Consider the following 10,145-nt stretch of genomic DNA (forward strand, 5'->3'; position numbering starts at 1 on the left):
TCAACGATTTTATTGAGGAACATGACAATAATCTCTTCATTTATTTGAAACAATATTTAACCGCATGGTTTCGAACCTTTCTAGCAAATAAATAAAACGTTATTAAATTGCCTATTCATTCCACAGGCAACTCGGCTGAGTTGCTCTTGACCGTCGATCCCGTCGACACCCAGGAGGAGCAGGAGGCGTCCTGCAGCCGACCCCCTTTCGGCGCGCAGGGGGCAGAGGGTCCACCCGGACCCGGTCCTTACGGAGGCCGTGATGTCTAATCAGGAGACCACCATCACCCTCCTGAGCGATATGAGGGACGAGCAGCAGCTCACACGCCAGACTCTGCCCCAGTTGGTCGCGGTCCTGTCGGGCATCGGCGACAGTCTCCAGAAAATCGCTGAAAAGGAGAAATAAAGACCGTAACCACTTTTGGCGTTGGTGTCATTATTATAATTAAATAATTATTAGCTGGATGAATGCCTTTTTTCGTTCCGTTCTTTTAAAGTTTGATTGATACCCTGCATGCACGGTAAACTGAGTGTCATCTGGTCACTTTTAAACTGTCAGCTACTTTTATTCAACTAAAACTGTAAAATGCAATTCAAAAATGGTTCCAATTCATTAATCAGCTCAAGTCGATTTCAAACGACAGTATTTTTTTTATGTATAGGTTACTAATGATTACTTAATTAATATGAATGAACCCAAATCTCAGTTCTTACAGTGCATGGGGTAGACTTACTTAAAACTGCGCTATGATCCTAGCTCTTGTCTGCATTCCAGTGGCGTTTGGAGGTGGCTGTTCCACGTCTGGCATGGGGTTGTCAGGTATTTCTGGGTTTAGCAGCGGGATGCCATGCCTGATGGCCATGTTATGGAGCACACTGCAGGCCACGATGATGTTACAAACCTTTTCAGGCCGGTACTGCAGTGTGCCCCCCGTGCCAGACAGGCAGAGCCACCGACCCTTCAGGAGACCAATTGCACGCTCCACGGTGACTCTTGTGCGTGCGTGCGCCCGGTTATAGGTGCGCTCCTCTTCGGTGGTGGGGTTGGTCAGCGGCGTCATCAGCCATGGCTTCAGTGGATAGCCACGATCCCCTGCATTAAAAGAGATATAATTTAATTACAGATACCAGTAATAACATTACAATTTAATTAAATATAGGCCTAAATGTGTAACACTCACCAATAAGCCACCCGTCTTCAACAACCCCAGCCTGGAGACGAATGCCCACAGAGCTGTTCTGCACCACAAACGAGTCGTGGGTTCCTCCTGGCCACCGGGCAACGACATTTAGGAGTGCCAAACGGGCATCGCAGATCACTTGGACATTTACCGAGTGGAACCCCTTCCTGTTAACATAATTGAATTCATTTTGTGATGGTGTTTTGATGGCTATGTGTGTGCAGTCTATTGCTCCAATTATGTTGGGGAAACCGGCGATGGCGTGGAAAGCCCTCTTGACCTCGACCTGCTGTGCGTGTGTGTATGGGAATTTGATGTAGTCGGGGATTAGGGACATGATGGCATCCAACACTGTGGGCATGATCCTACTGAGTGAGGGTTGGGAGATGCCCGAGCGATCTGCGATCTCCCGCTGAAACGTCCCGGTGGCCAAGAATCCCAGGGTGGAGAGGACTTGGATGTGGACGGGGATGGCATGTGTGCGCCTTGTTTGGCGCTCCAATACGGGTCCCAGATTCTGGCACAGGTCGAGCAGGATTTGCCTGGGGAAGCGGAATCTGCTCATGAGCCACTCTGTGCTCTCGGCAAACAGGTCTGCCCTGTCCCTGAGGACGCGCTCCCTGCGGAGCGCACCATGGCCCATTGCCAAATCATCCAACAATGCAAGGACTGCGTTATCCATGCTGAATACATTCTGAAATCCATGTTCCAAATGTAATTTATAGGGTTTGCCGACGATTATACTCATGTCGCTAATTTAATTACGGGTCATACAGAACACCTGGGTATATTGAAACTCTTGATTGATTTTCTTTCAATCTGCGCTCCAATTGGGTCGTTGTTGGTCAGGGACGATTCTAGCCACACATGGCTTCAGTGGATAACCGTGATCACCTGCATTTAAGTGATATTTTGATGACAGATATAATAACATTACAATTTAATTAAATAAGATTAGGCCTGAGTCATGCGTTCCTTATCAGCCAACAACTTATCGGCCAAATGCAACGTTAACCATCCTGCATCCTACATTCAGAAATTAATGCTATTTAGGGTTTGACAATAATTACACTACTATCGCTATTTCACAATGAACTATAATGAATTACGGGGGTCATACAGAACACGCGCCAGTGTCTTATTTCCGCGTTGAAACTAATGCATGAACTGAGGAGCGCTTATGCCGTAGTAACGATATTCTACCACTGGGCGTCAGCTAAGCATGCTCAGAGCTGTGCGTAGACATAAGCACGAAGTCAAGTTCACGTTCGAATTGATAAATCCCACACTTAGCTTAGAAATGGTCGTACGCACGGGTTAAGCACATATCTGTGCGTACGTCACGTTGATAAATGAGGGCCCAGGTCTGTTTAACCCTTGTGTGGTGTCCAGGTCTGTTTAACCCTTGTGTGGTGTCCAGGTCTGTTTAACCTTTGTGTGGTGTCCAGGTCTGTTTAACCCTTGTGTGGTGTTCAGGTCTGTTTAACCCTTGTGTGGTGTTCAGGTCTGTTTAACCCTTGTGTGGTGTTCAGGTCTGTTTAACCCTTGTGTGGTGTTCAGGTCTGTTTAACCCTTGTGTGGTGTCCAGGTCTGTTTAACCCTTGTCTGGTGTTCAGGTCTGTTTAACCCTTGTGTGGTGTTCAGGTCTGTTTAACCTTTGTGTGGTGTCCAGGGCCCTCATTCATCAATAGTGTGCGTAGAACATTTCTATTTCCACACGTAAGCACGGAATGTAGAACTAGTGTACGCACAGGGAAGTCGGGATTCATCACACGGTGCGTACGCAGGCTCTATGCCCCTCCGTGTTGATGAATACCACTTTGTTCTACCGTCAATGCTCGTGCATGATTATCCATATATGGTCATGAAAATGAGGAAACACCCCCCATGGGATGTGAAATAATGGACTGACCCGAGCGGAACCCTGAGAAACTCCACGAAGATTGTTCACTGCTGTCGAACCAAGAAGACACTATCGCGTATTATGGGATAAATAATAAAAGGCGGACTTGTAAACGGTGATGTCAGATATCAACGGCTCCCTAAGACCATTGCTGCAATTCTGCCTGGACAGCTCAGAATACTAATAAAGACCGTTCGTTGACCACTGTTTGGCGTTGGTTGTGTGTCATTATAACCGTGCTGTAATATGAATGCCTTTATTAGTTGTGTTCGATTGGCTATATGATTTTTAGAGGCATCTATTTTGTTGTCGGCTAATAAAGACCGCGCTGGAATATGACTGCCTTTTCCCGTGTTGTTTGATTGATACCCAGGGATTAAAGTTCTCCTCAATTCTATTCCAAATCGCGATGGATCTCCCGTCAATTTTCTACCTGCTGCATATGATTTCTAGAGGCATACTACAATCTATTTTGATGTCAGTATTGGGTAGCCTATATAAACAATAATAGAGAGCATATACAAGAACAATGAATCTCACTGCATGTATGATGTAGGCATGCCTTTCAATACATGAACTTGAATTCCATCATGTTTGTGTGCGGGACTCACAAGGCTGTTGTCACAATGGGTGGTACCGGTACAGTATATAATTACAGTCCACACAATATCACGATCCATGCCATAGCCTATGTTCTATTAGGACATGATCTGTGACGACAAATGTTCTAGAATGTTTGATTAAGATATCATACTCTGACAGCATGCCTATGAGCAACAAAAACGCGAACTTGAATCCCATCATATACATAGTCTGTCCACTATCTGCATGGTGTCATTGCAATGCGTTTTCTATTCTTTCTTATACAGTAAAAAGGGGGAAGAACACTATATTCATATGACTTATTCTGCTTACAGCTTCGAAATTCCACTTGTTTCGTTTAACGTAAAGCCTTTTAAATATAATCAAAACGTTCCCGTGTTTCGGCGGTCTGTGCGCAAAATAATAACGAGTTGAGCTTTATGATTTATGATGAATTGAAAATGGGGGACCCTGATGTAAACAAGATGAAAGTTGGTCTGCATCCCCAATTAACAATTGTATGTACTGAGCTGTACTGTACTGTACCCATTCTGCAATCTGTTAATAAACTTTTCAATCAATCAATCAATCAAGCTACGCGGAGCGCAGTCAGTCAGTAGCCTACACCCCGTATATTCCGATAACGCTATATAAACCATGCTGCATTCATTCTGAGAGAAAGATCTATTATTCCAAATGCTATTTATAGGGTTTTGACCATAATTACACTACTGTTGCTATTTTACAATGAACTATAATGAACTACGGTTCGTACAGAACATGCCAGTGTTATTATGCACAGAAGCTCATTTCCTTGTTGTAATAATATATTCTACCACTGGGCGTCAGGTAAGTGTGGTCTGACCTGTGCGTAGATGTAAGCACGGAGTCAAGTTCAAATCGAAATTGATGAATCCCACTCTTTGCTTAGAAATGATCGTACGCACAGGGTAAGCACAGATCTGTGCGTAGAACACGTTGATGAATGAGGGCCCAGGTCTGTTTAACCCTTGTGTGGTGTTCAGGTCTGTTCAACCCTTGTGTGGTGTTCAGGTCTGTTTAACCCTTGTGTGGTGTCCAGGTCTGTTTAACCCTTGTCTGGTGTTCAGGTCTGTTTAACCCTTGTGTGGTGTTCAGGTCTGTTTAACCTTTGTGTGGTGGAACATATTTTCATTGATGCACACTGTGCTCCTCCCCCCCTCTCCTCCTACACATTTATATTACATACCTGGTGTTCAGCTTCACTGGACCAGAACGTGTGGAGATTGTAGTTGAAAACAAGTAATTATGATAGAAAATTAAACAAAAAGGTTCACTGTGTTCCTTCACTGTCTGCCTCCACCTTGTTTCATTTATACTTTTCAAGATAAACGTGATTTATTCCATTCTTGTCTTGATTATAATGGATTTTAATTTTTTTTTTACAGACATCAGATTTTATCGCACAAAACAAATAGCACTCTTATTGATAAATGCGATCTAGCCGAGGTAAATGGCAAATATTAACCATATATGCTGTCTAGATTGCTTGTAATTGAGATAATATCTGTTAATTAAGTATCTGTCTTGAAATCCCAATAATCCACCAGGTTCACCAGACTGGGTGAGGAACAAACAACTATGAACACGACACAAGGGTTAAGGGAACGCTTCCATTAAATTGAATAACTGAAACTGAAAAATAGCCAATTATATACCAGATAACCAGGCCCAGTTAGCAGCCCGCAGTATCCTGAAGACGCAGCCTAACCACCGCCCTCTGGCCCCTTCTGCTTCTGCTGTTCTCTCAAAGGATCAAAGGTTTTAGTCTTACAGCCACACATCTTAGACTAGATTAGATTCAAATGTATTGTCATCATCATACACCACAAGTACAGTACAGTAATGAAAAGACGTTGGCATCTGACCACAGTGCAAATGTAACACTGATAAACTGGCATGTACAGTATGCTAAACTGATGTTAGCATACTAGTACATAATCATGCTATACGGTGATACATGTATAAATAGGTATAAAATGTGATACAGGTATAAATATACTCTGGTAGTAAGCCATACTAGCCAGTATATAGCTATTAAGAGTACGTATAGGATATATACAGATATAGAGTGGATATAATATATACAGGTATGTGAAGAGGGATATATGCAGATATATCTAACAGTTTATATATATATATATATAGGGAATATACAGTATACTATAATTATTATACATGGCTATCATACAGGTCTCTGTCTATATGGGTCTATATGGGTAGACTATAGGATGCGGTACTGTAGGTAGCTATGGTTACAGTTGCAGACATTGACGGCAGAGTATAAATTGAGTGTAGTCAACAGAGTTCAGAGGTCGTAGGGTATCGGCAATCTTTACAACCGGCGTGCTCAGTTCATGACACATGATGTGAAACAGAGCCTGTTCTACTCAGGATGAACTGTACTGAGTTTCATCACCCTCTCCTGCGCCCGGCCTGTTGGAACGCCGAGAGGTAGGAGTGTGACATGGTGTGTTTCCTGTTGGAACGCCGGGAGGTAGGAGTGTGACATGGTGTGTTTCCTGGAGGTAGGAGTGTGACATGGTGTGTTTCCTGGAGGTAGGAGTGTGACATGGTGTGTTTCCTGGAGGTAGGAGTGTGACATGATGTGTTTCCTGTTGGAATGCCGGGAGGTAGGAGTGTGACATGGTGTGTTTCCTATTGGAACGCCGGGAGGTAGGAGTGTGACATGGTGTGTTTGTGTTTCCTGGAGGTTGAAGTGTGACATGGTGTGTTTCCTGGAGGTAGGAGTGTGACATAGTGTGTTTCCTTTTGGAACGCCGGGAGGTAGGAGTGTGACATGGTGTGTTTCCTGGAGGTAGGAGTGAGACATGGTGTGTTTTCTGGAGGTAGGAGTGTGACATGGTGTGTTTCCTGGAGGTAGGAGTGAGACATGGTGTGTTTCCTGGAGGTACCAGTGAGACATGGTGTGTTTCCTGGAGGTACCAGTGTGACATTTTTACATTTACATTTAAATTTAGTCATTTAGCTGACGCTTTTATCCAAAGCGACTTACAAGTTATGCGTGTTACAGTGTAGGTTTGTTTATTAGGACAAGTGCATGACAGTAAGGTTAGTTAAGGTTAGAGTGTATTTTTTATATTTATTTATATTATTATTTCAGATAATGGTTGAAGAAGTGCGTCTTAAGTCGACGGCGGAAGATTGGACGGGTTTCGGCTGTCCTAACTGGGGTGGGTAGTTAATTCCACCATTGTGGAGCAAGGACTGAGAATAGGCGGCATCTCTTTGATGACCCTCCCGGGGCTTGGATAGGAGTAGGTCTGAGGCGGCCAGAAGATGCAGAGCGTAGGAGTCTTGAGGGTGTGTAGTTAGAGACCATTGACCGGAGGTAGGCGGAAGCGGTTCCCTTTGCCGCAGGGTATGCTAGGTCGAGGGCCTTGAAGCGGATACGTGCAGCAATGGGGAGCCAGTGCAGGTCCCTAAGAAGTGGGGTGACATGGGCCGACTTCGGTAGGTTTGAGATCAGGCGGGCCGCTGCGTTCTGAATGAGTTGAAGAGGCTTGGTGGCAGTGGCCGGGAGGCCAGCGAGCAGTGCATTGCAGTAGTCGAGGCGAGAGATGACTGTTGATTGGATAAGGAGTTGGGTGGCTTCTTTTGTCAGGAAGGGGCGGATCCTTCTGACGTTGCTCAGGAGGAATCTGCAGGTTCTGTTTGTCGCTGCGATGTGAGCAGAGAAGTTCAACTGGTCGTCGAGGACAACATCAAGGTTCTTGGCGGTCGGGGACACGGTCACAGCTGCATTCTCGACTGTGATGGAAAGGTCGGTCAGGGGGGAGGATTTGGCCGGCAGGTGGAGCAATTCTGTTTAGCTTAGGTTTAGTTTGAGGTGGTTGGTCGTCATCCAGGCGGAGATGTTGGACAGACACGCCGAGTTCCGCTCAGGGACATGGATATCTGAGGGAGGGAAGGAGAGGAAGAGTTGAGTATCATCAGCATAACAATGATACGAGAAGCTATGAGACGTGATAATTAATAATGATAATGATAATGATAATGATTACCCAGTGATTTAGTGTAGAGGGAGAAGAGAAGGGGTCCTAGGACCGAGCCCTGGGCGACACCCGTCCGCAGGGGGCGGGTGGCCGACAGGGTCCCTCTCCATGACACTTGGTAGGAGCGGTCATTGAGGTATGATGTCAGCAATGTCAGCACAGAGCCAGCCACTCCCATTCCTGCGAGGGCCGCGAGGAGGATCTGGTGGTTGACTGTGTCGAAGGCTGCAGATAGATCTAGGAGAATTAGGACAGAGGAGAGGCCTTTCGCTTTTGCTAAGTGAAGTGCCTCTGTGACCGCAATGAGGGCCGTTTCTGTGGAGGGGCCAGTCCGGAAGCCAGACTGATTAGGGTCTAGGAGGTCATTTTGTAAGAGATAAGCAGTAAGTTGGTTGGATACAGCACGTTCAAGTGTTTTAGAAAGGAAGGAGAGAAGAGAGACAGGACGATAGTTGCCTATGACGGTGGGGTTCAGGGTTGGTTTTTTTACGAGGGGCGTGACTCTGGCTTGTTTTAGGGAGGTGGGGGCCACCCCTGTGTTGAGTGAGGAGTTGATGGTTGCAGTTAGGAATGGGAGGATGTCCGGTGCTATGGTCTGGAGGAGTGGGGAGGGTAGCTGGCCCAGCTGGCATGTAGTCGGACGGTTCGACGTTACCAGTGTCAGGGTCTCTGCTTCTGTAATGGGAGAAAAAGATGACAGAGTGAAGGATGAGGTTCTCGATTCAGTATTTGGAATGGGTGGGGGTTGGGAGAAGGCGCTGCAGATGTTCTCCACTTTTTCCTCAAAGAAGATCGCGAAGTCTTCGGCAGAGAAAGATGAGGGAGGAGGGGGTGGGGGGGGGGAGTGAGGAGGGAGGACATGGTAGCATGCAGTTTGCGAAGATTCTTGGCAGAGGCCGATCCTATGGTTAAAGAAAGAAGCTTTGACATTAGTAATGGTTTTGGAGAATGTTAACAAGAGGTTGTGATATGTGTCGATGTCAGCAGTGAGGCGTGACTTTCTATACTTCCTCTCAGCCGCTCTCAAGACCTGTCTTTGTCCTCTCACTGCATCCGTCAGACATGGACTGGGTGGGGAACGGCGGGCAGGTTTCTCAACAAGGGGACAGAGCTTGTCGAAGGAGGTTGCAAGGACTGAGAGGAGGGTGGAGGTTGCTATCTCTGTGGGGAGAGCAGAGTAGGTGTCACTCAGAGGTAGAACGGATAGTATGTCAGAGGAGAGGGTGGAGGGGTACAGGGAGGGCAGGTTGCGTCTGAGTGAGACGGTTTGAGTTGGGGTGAAGACCTTTCGGTTAAGCATGAGAGTTAGTGAGAAGGATATGAAGGAATGGTCAGATACATGTAGGGGAGATACAAGTAGGAGTGAGACATGGTGTGTTTCCTGGAGGTAGGAGTGAGACATGGTGTGTTTCCTGGAGGTACGAGTGTGACATGGTGTGTTTCCTGGAGGTAGGAGTGTGACATGGTGTGTTTCCTGGAGGTAGGAGTGTGACATGGTGTGTTTCCTGGAGGTAGGAGTGTGACATGGTGTGTTTCCTGGAGGTAGGAGTGTGACATGGTGTGTTTCCTGGAGGTAGGAGTGTGACATGGTGTGTTTCCTGGAGGTATGAGTGAGACATGGTGTGTTTCCTGGAGGTAGGAGTGTGACATGGTGTGTTTCCTGGAGGTAGGAGTGTGACATGGTGTGTTTCCTGGAGGTAGGAGTGAGACATGGTGTGTTTCCTGGAGGTAGGAGTGTGACATGGTGTGTTTCCTGGAGGTAGGAGTGTGACATGGTGTGTTTCCTGGAGCTACGAGTGAGACATGGTGTGTTTCCTGGAGGTAGGAGTGTGACATGGTGTGTTTCCTGGAGGTACGAGTGTGACATGGTGTGTTTCCTGGAGGTAGGAGTGTGACATTGTGATGGTGTGTTTCCTGGAGGTAGGAGTGTGACATGGTGTGTTTCCTGGAGGTAGGAGTGTGACATGGTGTGTTTCCTGGAGGTAGGAGTGTGACATGGTGTGTTTCCTGGAGGTACGAGTGTGACATGGTGTGTTTCCTGGAGGTAGGAGTGTGACATGGTGTGTTTCCTGGAGGTAGGAGTGTGACATGGTGTGTTTCCTCCGCCGCAGTGCGAGGGCCCGCCCCGGCCCGGCGTGTTGGAGTTGTGACGGGGGGCTAATTGGTGTGGACGTGGCTGTGGGACGAGGCTTTCTTCACGGCCAGGCGCCGGGCACTCCCTCCTTTTGAGAAGAGGGACTATGGGCACCCCCCGAGCACCACCCCCCCCCCCCCCCCCCTCGCCTGAGACTCTAATTACTTTGGGGAGCTGGAGAATTCAAAGGATTTAGATAGAGAGAAAGGGGTGGGGGCGAATTTCCAATTTACCCACTTGATGTTTGTTCTGATTGGCTGGTGTGAGTTGCGCTTCGGAAGGCAAACGGAC

At 46.8% G+C, this 10,145-nt stretch overlaps 1 protein-coding gene across 1 annotated transcript; it reads right to left on the reverse strand.

Moving 5' to 3' along the window:
• Positions 1 to 733: 733 nt before the first annotated feature.
• LOC311234603 (putative nuclease HARBI1) lies at positions 734 to 1,823 on the reverse strand (the record flags this gene model as incomplete). The annotated part of the gene is made up of 3 exons (XM_084321848.1): positions 734 to 1,092; positions 1,181 to 1,267; positions 1,433 to 1,823. 3 exons carry the CDS (start codon positions 1,821 to 1,823, stop codon positions 734 to 736), a joined length of 837 nt encoding a protein of 278 aa, XP_084177974.1.
• Between the last annotated feature and the right edge of the window lie 8,322 nt (positions 1,824 to 10,145).

This window comes from Notolepis coatsorum, assembly GCF_963971535.1.
Source record: "Notolepis coatsorum genome assembly, chromosome: 9".
Classification (NCBI taxonomy): domain Eukaryota; kingdom Metazoa; phylum Chordata; class Actinopteri; order Aulopiformes; family Paralepididae; genus Notolepis; species Notolepis coatsorum.